Source organism: Cyprinus carpio, chromosome B10, assembly GCF_018340385.1.
Source record: "Cyprinus carpio isolate SPL01 chromosome B10, ASM1834038v1, whole genome shotgun sequence".
NCBI classification, from domain to species: domain Eukaryota; kingdom Metazoa; phylum Chordata; class Actinopteri; order Cypriniformes; family Cyprinidae; genus Cyprinus; species Cyprinus carpio.
Genome location: NC_056606.1, coordinates 2,872,600 through 2,886,814, shown reverse-complemented (window position 1 = coordinate 2,886,814; position 14,215 = coordinate 2,872,600). Strand labels below are relative to the sequence as shown.

Here is a 14,215-nt window from a genome sequence, read left to right as displayed (position 1 = left end):
AAACAACTACAGATAGAAATTTCAATGATTAAATCCTACAAAATCATTTACAAATAACAGGAACAAGGACTCCATATAACAAACAAAAGCACTGTCCAATGAGATGGAATGTGTTACAATCCACACAATCATTAGCCTGAATGATTTGAAACTTCATTTATTTTATGTTTAAAGTGTTTAAGTATCTTGTCAGTAACATTATGTCGGAACATTCCAAGACAAACTTCAGCCGTGAATTAACAAAACACAAACTAACCAAAGTATATAACCACAATCCCTCCAAAATCACACCACATCACATAATCCAAATAGTTATAAGCGGAGCTGCAGTTCTCCAGTAGTGTTCAACACCACATGATCTAATGATCACACACTTATGAAAGTGTATTTTATGATGTGGCGCACTAAAATTACAGTACAGTAAAAATTTCATTCAGCAACTCTTTGGACAATTTGAAATGTTAATGATTCGTTGTTCATTCTTTCACAGCTGCTGTCCTTCCATCCTTTCTCCAAAAGAGACTAAAACTACCCAAAATCTTTCCATAAAAAAAAGAATGAAGTCATAAAATCTAGCACACCCAACGATTCAAAATGATACAGAGCGTAGTCAGAGTCTCGTGCAGAGTCAGTGATCCGATAGGACAGGCAGCAGAATCCTTGGCTTCTTTTAAGGTAAAATTGACCTTACTTCAGTGGACAGAGAAAGACTTTAATTGTGCTTACATTAATGCTGCTAAATCTGCTAGACATGGAAAAAGTTCTCATCCAATGTTTCTGTTAGGAAAAGTTCAGTTTATCCTGCACACTTTTCATTTAGAGCTTTTCCCTTTTCTCCAATGACATCTGCTGGTCACAAGTTTGCTGGTTCTTCTGCTTACTTCACAACATTAAAACAACTGACAGATGAGTTGAATAATAATTATACTGATACAATGGCATCTGTCAAGGGGTGGGATACATTAGGCAGCAAGTGGAAAAATAGCAGGGAAAATGAGTAAGCAGAAGATCTGAATGACTTTGACAAGGGCTAAATGGGGATGACTAGATCAAAACAGCAAGTCCTGTGCGGTGCTCCCAGTATGCAGTGGCTACCAAAAAAGGCCTAAGGTCAACCGGAATCAGGGTTATGGGCACCAATTTTTGATTATATCAGCAAAGACTTATAAAAATGACAAGTAACATTGTCAAAGTGATACTTGGTTCACTTCTCGCGGAAAGAGAATGCATATTTTATTTATGTGGAAAGGCAAAATAGACTATCACTCTTTAAGAAAGTGTCTTTATTTACCAAAAAAATGAGAAAGAAAAAATGACAATACAAACCTAATATAATTAAGCAAATAAGCAAATCATAATTCATAATCAAAATTCAACATACAAAAGATACAATTCACATAAAACATAAAAAATATAAATAAACCATATTAACCATGTGGAGGTTGTGGAAAACCTGGGCAGCAGTTGAAGCATGATAAAAATATCAACAACGAATATGAACAATGAACAGAAAACAGCTTGACAAAACAACTGAAGACATCATTTGAGGGAAACGTGGATGAAATGTCATTTATCAAACTGCAAATCCAACACATCAATGTCAAACTGAGCAGACATTTGGTGACTGAGGACTTGATAAAGTATATAGTGCTTCCATGGGTTTTGCTGCTTTTGGACGAGTAACGTCCACCCTATCTGTACAATACCAGTCACGGGACGCTCTGAAAGCATGCTTTTTGAGCAGCTTCTTATAAAACGGCAAACAACGAACATGGAGCCATATAAATTCAACATACAGCCGAACTGATTAATCTTCTAACATCTGAACTCACAATGAAATAAAGAGCAGAATACACACTTCAGGGGCTCCGAACCAAACTACTGTTAAGTGTGTTTCAGACAAACCAGTTAGTTTCTTAACGAGCAAGTTGACCAAGAAACACCTCTCTTTAGTGACAAAATGATGCACTCATGATTGGGCACAAGTTTTAGCATAAATATAAAGTCTAAAAAGAACTCAAGCTAACAGCACTCCAGATCCAGATGAATAGGAACTGACATTCGTCTTTTGAAAAAAGGAATTTTTTTGATTTGTCTGTAATCTTGGTCCAACACACAATGCATCTCGACTAACAGGTTTACAGTGCAGAAGATGCACTTGTAGATCTTCAGGAAATTTGCTGTGTCAGATCTTTTAAAAAACAGATTCAGTACAGCAGATCTTCAGGACTCAAAGCAGGATTTCATGATGGCCTCTCTGTCAAATCTGAAGCTGAGAAAAGACCGCGAGGAGAGGACGTATTCCCCGTAACACAAGTCTGCCTGTCCGTTACAGCCATTCACGTCACCAGCTGCATCTGCACAAACAATTGTAGAAAAACTGAAAAACACTGTCCACAGCTGTTGAAATTCATGCATGAAATTATTTGAAGAATAAACATAAGGTGTGATCAAAGGCAAAAAGATTGATTTATGGTCAACACAGCAAAACAATGTGTCCAACTTAAACCTGTTGTGAAATCTGCGTAGAAAAATCCTGATCACAAAAGTAAGCACACCCTTTCTCTCATGCTTTAAGTGTTCAAACATGAATAAATTCTATTTACATACTGGATATTTGTGAGGATTTTGCTTTTGATCAAAATACAATGCATTTAATTTAAGCTATAATCACAAAGCCCCATTTCTAATCCCTAATGCATCATTTCTTAAAAAGCTTATTTACCTGTGTCAAAAGTTATCCTGCAGTCTTCTGGGCTGGAGTTTCTTCTCGTCTTTCTACAAAGTAAATAGTTATACATACACAACATTTTCATTTATTAATGTAATGTATAGTAAATAATGTGTGTAGCAGCTTACCTGCTGCTGACTGACACCATTAGCTAGTTTTTTCAGGTTTGGAGACTCCTGATGTTTCTTGCCGTTGCCTTTCACATGATTCTGCAATGAAATAAAGCAACCAATCACTGAATCAGCACTCATCAGACTGATCACTCTGTCTGTGGATCTGAATTCAGTCCTCACATACTGACATGTGGATTTCTGTACAAGCTTTCTTTTTTCTGCACTATGGAAGATTTTGGGTCATACTGCTTACACCTAACCGTAACAGCATTTTTACACAGAATATTTTGTGATGTGAACACCTACCTTGGGTTTAAGCACGTCTACTAACTCACTCTGGGTGGTTTGTCCAAAGGGTTTCTGTGGTTTTTGCTTTGACCAGCTTTCGGGAGATGCTTCCACCAACATCTGAGACCTTCTGGGCTTAGAGCTGAGCAGAGGAACAACAAAAATTAGTGCACGTCATAATTTCAAGTCACCTGACTGCTCGTTCAGTGGCATACAGTAATAAACACTGCATAACTCCACAGAAAATCATATACTTGAGGTGTTCTAGAAACAAACACTGTGCTGGGGTCCTCCAGACTATGGTTTGGTGCCGACGGGCCGTGAAACACAATGACAACGGCAGTTTATGGTGATAAACTTTTGGTAAAATAACCTCTAATATTTGAAAATGCACTTCATTTAAGCTCTTTCTGCTCTGTGTCCACTGCATCTCTCCACCAGTAAACACAAAGCAGCAAATACAATAACAAGACATTTGTCTACACTTAGCAATATTAATCAGCATGTTAAAAGAAAAAAATTAAAAACAAACAAACAAAAAAAAAAAAAAAAAAAAAAAAAAAAAAAAAAAAAAATAATATATATATATATACATAAATATACACACACACAGTACAGACGCAAAAGTTTGGAAACATTACTATTTTTAATGTTTTTGAAAGAAGTTTCTTCTGCTCATCAAGCCTGCATTTATTTGATCAAAAATACAGAACAAAAAATAATATTGTGATATATTATTACAATTTAAACTAATTGTTTTAAGTTTATTATACTTTAAATTATCATTTATTTCTGTGATGCAAAGCTGAATTTTTAGGATCATTATCACATGATCCTTTAGAAATCATTCTAATATGATGATTCATTATCAAAGTTGGAAACAGTTCTGCTGCTTAATATTTTTTCAGAACATGTGATACTTTTTTAGGATACTTTGATGAATAAAAAGTAAAAAAAAAAAAAGAAGCAGCTATGTTTTTAAAATATAAATATTTTGTAATAACAATATACACTACTGGTCAGTAATTTGGGGTCAGTTTTTTTTTAAATAAAATCAATCCTTTTATTCAGCAAGGATGTGTTAAATTGATAAAAAAGTGATAGTAAAGAAAATATATTATTAGAATATATATTATTAGAACAATTATTTTTTTTTTTGAATAAATGCAGTTCTTTTTAACCTTTTATTCATCAAATATATTAGACAGCAGAACTGTTTCCAACACTCATAATAAATCAGAATATTAGAATGATTTCTAAATGATCATGTGATAGACTGGATGTTACATGTGACACTGAAGGCTGGAGTAATGATGCTGAAAATTCAGCTTTGCATCACAGGAATAAATTATTTTTTTTTAAAGTATATTCAAATAGAAAACTATTATTTTAAGTTGTTATAATATTTCACAATATTACTGTTTTTTTCTGTATTTTTGATCAAATAAATGCATGCTTGCTGAGCAGAAGAAACTTTAAAAACATTAAAAATAGTAATGTTTCCAAACTTTTGGTCTGTACTGTGTATATATATATAAACGTCCCAGACTTCAAACAGTTTATTTTCTCTGTCACATGGCCTTCTGCCACACGTAGGTATCTAAATGTAAAAAATGATAGCTGGATAAAACATCTGATCTTACCTTTTAATAATAAAAAAAATAATGATTATTTTTTAATTATTATTATTATTTGAAGTGTTCATGTAATATTTCATTGTTTCATAGTCAATTTAATACATAAATCAGTGGGCTTTCTGTACAGCTATCACTTAATGAGAATTAAGTTCAGCCTTCAGATGTGAATGTGAAGTAACTATAATTAGCCTACTGGCTCTTATCTGACCACTGCAACCCTCTTTATGGGATGCACAACCACTCAGATATTAAATTCAGTCGTTCTTGGACAGACTAGCCATCCTGGTCCATCCCTACTACAGTGTTTGAGCACCATAATTCTACTGCACTCTTAGTGCTGCAAAACATAACGTCTTGTTGAAAATGCGATGGTGAATGCTTTCCATAGCGAGAATGATCGCACCGGAATGGTTTGCATGGTGTGCTGCCATTGGACGCAAAATCCTCATCGCTGCTCGTTGACTCTCCTTTGTGTTTGGCGATCCACTCTCTGAGCTCCCTGCAGATGAGCACATCTGTTATACTCCAAACAAACAACGAAAACATGAACATGGATCACTTCAAATCATCATTCATGAGAAGATCTACCTTATAAATGGAATAGCCATAAAAAACTTGTTAGGAGCCAGTCCAAGCTTGGATTTCGGGGTCATATCGTTCCTGTGGCAAGGCAGTTTATCCACTGGGAACCATTCTATGTTCTATCAGGAAACAAAAGAGCAGAGAAGCACAATCAGAGCTTTATACAATCAAATACATGTGCTTCTATATAGCATTAAAATGCATACATACCCTTATCTCTTTTCTGGTCTTGGGGTTGAACTTGGTGTCTTTAGGAACTCCTGGTATGATGTACAATCGAACCAACTGATCTAAAATTCTCTGATCAATGTATGTTTTTTGGCAGATACGATCTCTGATGTCAAAGCCTGTCTCCTCCAAAACCTGCAGAGAAATCAAGCAACATTAACAGGGGTTTTCATTAATAAACCAGACCAACACTTATACTTTAAAGCTGAGAAAGCGGCATACTTCTCTCACAGCGCAGTCATGGAAAGCCTCATCTTCATTGACTTTCCCTTTAGGAAAACCCCAGCCAGACTTGGCCAGATAACCCTGGACCATCAACACCTTCAGGAAAAAAATAAAGAATGAATACATGAAGGTTTCTGCACCCCTTTTTTAAAAATGCAGAACATAGTTTATGATGCTTCCAAGCAGCTGTACACTTACATTGTCCAGTGTTTCATCAAGAATAATGGCACCAAATGTAGGCACACCCATCTTATACTCTTTCCACTGCTCTAAAACCTTCTGAACATCCTCTCCATGGGGCAGCAGGAATGGACAGTGATTAAAAAGTGATCATTATGTTAAGGAAGAAAGAGAAAGAAACCACAAAAACAGTGCTTTTTAACCAGTTCCTGGGCATCCCAAATTGTCCCTCCTTAACATTTTTGTATCGATTTCAATCGTTGACGAAAACGTCAATAGATTTTTGTCATTCAAAACTTTTTTTTTTCTCTCTCATTTTGGTCTGGGAAAAAATGTTGTTAAAGAAAACTATAACCCTAACCTATTGAACACTGCTGACAATTATCCAGAGTTAATTTTGTTTGATAGCTATGTTACTGCAGTATCCATGAGATTTTAAAATGCTCAGGGTTGCCAGGTTTCCATCAATCCAAACTGAGGTTCAATCCTGCGCATTTCGGAAACATTATACTTTGCACAATCTGAGAATAAAGATCATGCACTCATGCAGCAAAGTTCTCCCTTAAATCTTTAGTTTGTGCACCACTTTCAATGACAGTTGCATTACATAAACAATTAAGGTGGTGACACACACTTCAAGAATTTGTTTTTCTGAATTGTGCAGTACTTTAGCTCAACTCATGCTGCTTTTTAAATGAGCTAAAAGTGTGTTTTGGGGTATGTGCATCTCCAGTGCAATATTCTGCTAAAAAAAACAACAACAGTTCAGTCACAAGGCAACTTGTGCTATTTGGTGCACACTAAATTTTTCAGTGACATAATAATAAATCACCACCATTGATAATTGTTCTAACTTTGTAGATCAAGAAGGAATCAGCTGAAATATCCAATCAGAAAAACTGTGCATTTAGTCTGTGCATGAGTAATGGGGATTTTCTCTTTCTGCAGTGCTTTGTGGGAAAGGTTTTCTAAGGCTACTGAACACACGACATACTCGGCACTCTCTCTCAGAAAGTATGCTTTCACATAAGAGTAATAGAAACAGATCTCTTTAGGATATCAGCCTTGGCAAAGTCCCTTATCCCACACTGAGGTAGTCCTGGTGAATTCTGCATGCAGAAGTCCAGGTAAAACCAATGCGCAAGCTCAATCTGGAAGCAAACTCTGATGGCATTGTCCCTCTCCTCGCTGGGGATGTGAAGAATGAAGCGACTACAAGACAGCACAGAAAATACTGAAAACATGAAGCCAACATCATAAGTCAAAAGCACATTGAAGAATGATTTATAATAAACACAATCAACAAAACTTAATACTAGCATTGAGCTTTGTGACACAATTCCTAGCATTTTAAATAATGTGGCACACTAGTTTTCTGAAGAACTCAATCATCTAATAGATCTAAGAATAAGGCAAGCTTAAATAATAATAATAATAATAATAATAGTTATAAGCACTCTTATTTTCTACCTTCCACTAGTTAGGGATCAGCTAGATACAAAAAAAACCTGATAAACAACAACAAAAATAATAATAATAATAATAATAATTAAATAAAAACACGGAAATCACATCCGGATTTGTAGGCGCGTGAATGTTGTTACCGGAAATGCGTGAGCGATACCAAATAAAACACGGAAGTAGTTCTACTACAAGTAGTCAATTGACCATTTAGGACAAAACATTACAACATATGAACAACAATTACTACTATCATCATTATCAGCATCAGACGGTTGACTTTGGGGAACGTTATTAAGCACTTTTGGGTTCTAAATAACGCCTTTGGCACGCGTCCAAACCCGCAGCTGAAACGCGCATGTGATACACAAATTTCCTCAGACGCGCCAAAGATGTTCAAAACTGCAGCTGCCTCGGAAGGCGCCCACTTTAACGTTACTTCGAAGGCTGCATGTTAGCAGCTTCATAGGTTTTGTAACGCAGCCCTACGGAGTCCGTTAAACTGCCGTTTATCAAAGACAGCTGCGAGTTATTCGACCTCGCAGACTGATATAAATGCACATTACACTCATAGGTGCTTTTAGATAGACAGTCAGTTGTAAATGTATTCTCTCGGTTTACCTGCAAAGGTCATCCAGCAGCCCGTTAGGAATCTCCCCTCTTTTTGTCTCCATGTTAAGGGTAAAAACATCCCGAACAAACAAGACTTGTGCGTTAAAAACAGCGCAAAGCTACTACATACGCGTGCTTCGCATCTATAACATGTGACAAAAGTACATGGTTCTGTACCATTCAAACGCTTAACAATAAAAGATCAAGCAGTGATGCGAATATATGTCGACGACGCTGATGCTAGCAGGCTAACGAGCTAAAAATAATGCGCCGCACGAAAAACTTCCCAGTGGGCGGGGCCAGAAGCGTCAGCCAATGAGAGAGCGTGTATATCCGCTCCAAGAGCTCTTGACCAATCACATCGCTTTCTACATAACGGACGTGACCAAGAGACCAATCACAGTGAAGTTCACAGAGCGATTTTAAGAGATTAGCAAGTTTGTCTGATTGATTGTACTACGCGATCATACATAAATGTGTTTAAACTGTGAAAAATTATCACGTGCCAATATGCATATTTCAGCGCCAACCTCATTTAACTTTACATTTAAAAAGCAAATAAATAAATCTCTCGCGGGTGTCTGTTTTACTCCGTTACGAAGGGTGTGGTCGAGGAAGTGGCTCCGTGACGTCATCGCCTCAGCGTGTCAGCGTGCACCGAGCTGATGAGAGCTGCTGTTCATCGGTTTTATTTCACATCGCAATAACTCCATCACCAATCCAGACAAATCATGGCGCAAGGGCTGAAAGACCGCTTCGAGAGGTTCCTTAGTGAGAAAAACCTGATGACGGACGTGCTGGCGAAGATCGAGGCGAGGACCGGGGTGAAAAGGTCCTACATCGCGTGCGGTGAGTGTTGATGGAAGGAGCTCTTATAACCAGGAACACATGTGTGCTGTAATGTGGGACCTTTAATGCCGTTTAAGCAAGAATACGCTTCTCATATCAAAAAACCATATAATGCCTCCAGGGCCAAAACTTACATCTCTTCCCTGACAGACCATACATTTATCCTATACTCCCCCACCCTTCACCTTAACCTCATCATTCTATCTGGTGATCGGATACGGCGCTTCTCTGCTCTGTAACCTCATCGGATTCGTCTATCCTGCGTACATATCGTGAGTTGGAGCTGTGATCGATCTTTCTTTTTCATTTTGGCAACACGCGGCAGATTATTGCGTCATCGCAGCAGGAAGTGCACGCTGTAAAATCAATTCAATTCTTTCGAAACGTTTTTTGTTGTTGTTGTAACGTTAGTTGTTGTTCATATGGTTATTGTTAGTGTTTTATTTCGAATATCTTATTGCAGTTGTAATGTGTCATTTTGTACTATTTAACAACAATTATCATGAGTAAGTAATATTTCCTTAAAGGGACACTCCACCCCAGAATGAAATTTTTGTCGTTAATCACTTACCCCCATGTCGTAACAAACCTGTAAACGCTCAGTTCATCTTCAGAACACAATTTAAGATATTTTGGATGAAAACCTGGAGGCTTGAGACTGTCCCATAGACTGCCAGGTAAAAAAAAAATAATAATAATAAGTGTCAAGGTCAAGGAAAGGTATGAAAGTCGTCGTCAGAATACTCCATCTGCCATCAGACGTGCAATCTGGGTTATATGAAGCGACAGAAAAAAACAAAAAAAAAGAATAAAACAAAAAATTAACAACTTTATTCAATCATCCCTTTCTCACATTACCACTACGTATCCCCCATTATCACTGCTGTGTATGCTCTTCTGTGTCATCTGCACCACAAGGATGCGCTGTTTCTACATGTATTTAGTTTTGATTTTAAATAAAACAGTGCATCTTTGTGGCGCAGAGATATGTGATGTCCTGCAATTGATTAATTGACAATCATTAAGTTTATTCAATACAACGTTAATGCTGATCGATCAACCAACGGTCAGTCATTAACATCCCTCATGTGATTGCATTCAATCTTCTATGTATTGATTCATTTAAAACAAAACACCACAACTATTCTGAACTCTTTATTAAAGATAAAATGAACAGTGGAATTGCAAAATTGATAACTTCTGTCATATAAGACCAAAAATCAGACTCATAATCTCTTGTTCTGAATATTATCATCGTTCAAGCTTTATCAAGTGAATAGAAACTACTCTGCTGAGGAGCCTCGGTGACTTTATATAATGAACAGACTCTCCAAGCTTTTCTTCTCAGAAACATTGGTCAGCACACATCAGACATGGTCAGAAGGAAGCTGAAATGCGTTTGCTTGACACGCAGGAATCAGGGTTATATGATGGAACCATCTATGATTATAAATCCCCAGTCATCAGGTGAAACGCGGGGCAGTTCAGGGTTAAAGATGGCAAACGGCAGCAGCCCAGACATCACACACTGAATTAACCCCACAGAGCCTGCTCTGTCGTATGTGATGCATGCATTTCTCCCTCTAAATGATCAACACTAAAAAACCTGTTTAACTGGACAAACGTTCACATAAATCTAGCCCTACATTTAGAGTGAAGTGAAGTGAAGTGACGTGACATTCAGCCAAGTATGGTGACCCATACTCAGAATTCGTGCTCTGCATTTAACCCATCCGAAGTGCACACACACAGAGCAGTGAACACACACACACACACTGTGAACACACACCCGGAGCAGTGGGCAGCCATTTTATGCTGCGGCGCCCGGGGGGAGCAGTTGGGGGGTTCGATGCCTTGCTCAAGGGCACCTAAGTCATGGTATTGAAGGTGGAGAGAGAACTGTACATGCACTCCCCCCACCCACAATTCCTGCCGGCCCGAGACTCTAACTCACAACCATAAAGTAAATGTAAGGATAACTCTCATAATATTACTAACATTTCAAGATACTTGTCGTCTTGTTGTCCAATCTTGACTTGATTGTTATAAAGTAAATGTAAGGATAACTCTCATAATATTACTAACATTTCAAGATGAGCATTTACTGAACCGAAGCAACTTTCTGTCAATCCTTTTTTTTTTTTTTTTAGAAAAATCATGTTAAATTGTATCAAATATGATTGAGGGACGTTTATTTGTCTAATTGTTCATCTCTCAATCCTCATAGTATTGCATTGAATATGTTTTGCCCCCACAATAAAATTTATAACAACTGACATTTATATAATTTAGTGTAAATAGTCTATTATACTGTTAAAAAATTTCCATTGATTTGCATTAAAAACTGTCAGCATTTCATCTTCCCTTTTGGCCATCTAAATGACTACATCTGCACCAAACTGCATATTTTGCTCATTTTGGACCTTGCTGTGTTCTTTCTAAGCTCCATATTTCTCACTATGTCATACTATATGGGCCATAAAAGCCATATATGATGTATCAGATGTGATACAAAACACACAAATATTACATTTCGTCTGTTTTTTTATTTCTGATTTCATATGTCAGACTTTATAGGGTTAAAATATCAGTTTCCCTGGTCTTCTCCCAAGACAAGCAGTTATAAAAATGTCAAAAAAACTGACAAAAGCTCAATATACCAAAATTAGTCAGTCTGAAATTGCACACAGCGTGTAGAAATAACATCAAATCAGAACAATCATGTGTTTGCAGAATCAAAGCCATTGAGAGCGCAACCAAAGAGGACGACACCAAATGGCTGACCTACTGGGTGGTTTACGGCGTGTTCAGCATCGCCGAGTTCTTCGCTGACATTTTCCTCTCCTGGTTCCCCTTCTACTTCCTGGGAAAGGTACTGTACAGTATAGAACAACATGTTAGAAAGATGAGCATGTTTATTAACCTATTGGAATTGGTTGTGCCTCTTTAGATTGAGATATATGGGATAGATGTACATTTTGTGAAAATATGCATTCAAAAGTTATAGCCATTTAAAGGAGGCGTCTTCTGAAACAGATATTTTTTGCCAGTGGTCACCACACTGAATTACAGTTCAGTCTGATTTTGATCACTTTGACTCAGTGATATTATGCGACTCACTACATGATCGTTTAGGATTGAGCACTGAACCACAGTGTTGTAATGTAAAATATTGTCATTGATGCTTAGTGTTTGAGTTTGTAATACGGGGTAGACTGTAATGTTTTTTTTCCTTGCTAGTGTGCTTTCTTGGTTTGGTGCATGGCTCCCACTCAATCAAACGGCTCTGTTCTGATCTACACAAGAATCATCCTGCCCTTCTTCCTAAAGAATGAAGCCAAGATCGACAATGTGATGAAAGACATCACGGATAAAGCGTCAGAGGCGGCAGACAAGTTTAAAGATGAAGGTGAAAACCAGATGCAGTTCGTTTTTTGATCGGAGCAATAACACACACACACAAAAATTTACACTCATAGAAGTCTTAAAAATCAATTAAGAACCATTTTAAATCAACAAACTATCGAACTGCAGCCAAGAAAGCCACTTATTTTGTCTTGCAGCCAAGAAAGCCACTGCCAACCTTATATTTGAGGAGAAAAAGAGCCACTAAAATCCGAAGCTATTTCAACTGCCTCATCACCACCACTATCACCCTAACAAAAATAAACTTTACATTCCCATTCTCCCAAAATTAAAGGAAGTGGGCCGTTATTGTTACTCCCTTTGCCCTTTGCCTGTGCCTGTCTTTGAACCTGTGGCAACCATGTTAGAATCCATCAGACAGCCAAGGTACAATAGTTGTGTTTACGCGGTAAGACATAATCATGTTACAAGATATCCAGTGTATCCAGCACACCCTGCAATGCTTCAGCCTCAGTGAACTTCCTTATCTTTCCTATAGACATCATTAGCCTTGCCTTGTATTATGAGGTCATAAAATAGTTTACCTTGCAACTTGAAGTACTTTAACATATGCATTCTAAGATCTATTTATGTGTGGTAAGATTTTTGTTTGTAGAGATGTCTCTTCTGATAACATCAGTGAAACTGTAAGCATACGAATCATGCATTTGACATCAAATATTAAACGATTGGAAGACACGGGCTTGACGGTCTCATCACTTCCCTCAGTCTGTTACAATTGGGCTAAAATTGCGAAAAAAGCAATCATCACCACCTATACCAAACCACCCAACTCATGCAACCACACGAGTCAGCTTGTGCAAGAGGTAACCACACGAGTCAGCCTGCCCAATACTCTATACACACAAGACAGAAGAAATGCAATGGGAGTCTAAAAACAGTTTTTTGTTTGTGGAGCATAAGAACATGCAGATGGAAACGTTCAGTTGTAGTTCACGTGCATCACACGGCAGGCTCGAAGTAGAGGAATATACTTTAAATGGTAAATGATGCAATGCATCTGTTTGGCTGTGTTTCCTGGCAGTATATTCAAATAAGCAACAACTAACAGTTTGCAAAGTTTACCCAAAAAGTTTGCATTCATTGGCAGAGACAAACAGCAACCCACCTCAGCGTCAAATGCTTCTGAATTGTAAATCTATTTTGAAAATGATTGCATGAAAAGCACACTAAGTTACATTAAATCCAGATTACAGGTGAAAACAGTGATTCGAGTTTAATGACTTTATAAACAATTATATAAAACAATTACTTTAAAAATCCATGCATTTTCAGTGTAAATTTGGATTTGAAATATAGAAGGAGATATATATACACATCAGTATGTCCTGTAACAGCATTCTGACTCACTCAGAAAAACACTCGGGCTGCATAGAAAATATTACATTATTGCCAACATTTATAGAAAACAAGAGGAACGATTATCATGGAAATGTTCTAAGGAGAGCTCATAAGTGCCTCTAGGCTACGATCGACCCTTTCATGTTTTTTTGTTACAGAGTTATTTTTTGACATGATGCTGTTATAAAGCGAGGCCAGTTCACTTACAAATAGAGAGAAACCAAAGAGATCAACAAACCAAACGATCCTACAGAACGAATACACCTGGAATATTTACCCCATTTCATTATTCAAAACTACTGAGATTAAGAAACGTCAAAACAACCAAGGAAAAGAGAAAATAGCCTGAGTTGATGGGGAAATAGTTAAAAAAATACCAGCCTGAGAAAAGCCCATTTGATTTACTTTATACAATAATTTACAGTAGTACAATGTGAAAAAGTGACATTATCTGATGCGCACTAAAAAATAGTCCAGATTACTTTACAGCCAAGACAGATTTAAATAATTCAAGCATGATGGAAAGAAAAATTACAGATAAA

The 14,215-nt window shown here is 37.2% G+C and overlaps 2 protein-coding genes across 2 annotated transcripts; one reads left to right on the top strand and one right to left on the bottom strand.

Moving 5' to 3' along the window:
* Positions 1-2,223: 2,223 nt before the first annotated feature.
* Positions 2,224-8,427, bottom strand: dcp2 (decapping mRNA 2). Its single transcript, XM_042731970.1, has 10 exons — positions 8,067-8,427; positions 7,045-7,196; positions 6,003-6,130; positions 5,802-5,900; positions 5,562-5,714; positions 5,358-5,470; positions 5,173-5,268; positions 3,151-3,274; positions 2,804-2,940; positions 2,224-2,380 (listed from the first exon to the last, which is right to left on the bottom strand). The coding sequence occupies exons 1-10, from the start codon at positions 8,117-8,119 to the stop codon at positions 2,224-2,226; spliced, it is 1,212 nt and encodes a 403-aa protein (XP_042587904.1). The 5' UTR covers positions 8,120-8,427.
* A 237-nt stretch (positions 8,428-8,664) lies between these two features.
* reep5 (receptor accessory protein 5) lies at positions 8,665-12,548 on the top strand. Its single transcript, XM_042732099.1, has 5 exons — positions 8,665-8,909; positions 9,088-9,178; positions 11,640-11,778; positions 12,147-12,315; positions 12,470-12,548. Exons 1-5 carry the CDS (start codon positions 8,789-8,791, stop codon positions 12,517-12,519), a joined length of 570 nt encoding a protein of 189 aa, XP_042588033.1. The 5' UTR covers positions 8,665-8,788; the 3' UTR covers positions 12,520-12,548.
* The last annotated feature ends 1,667 nt before the right edge of the window (positions 12,549-14,215 follow it).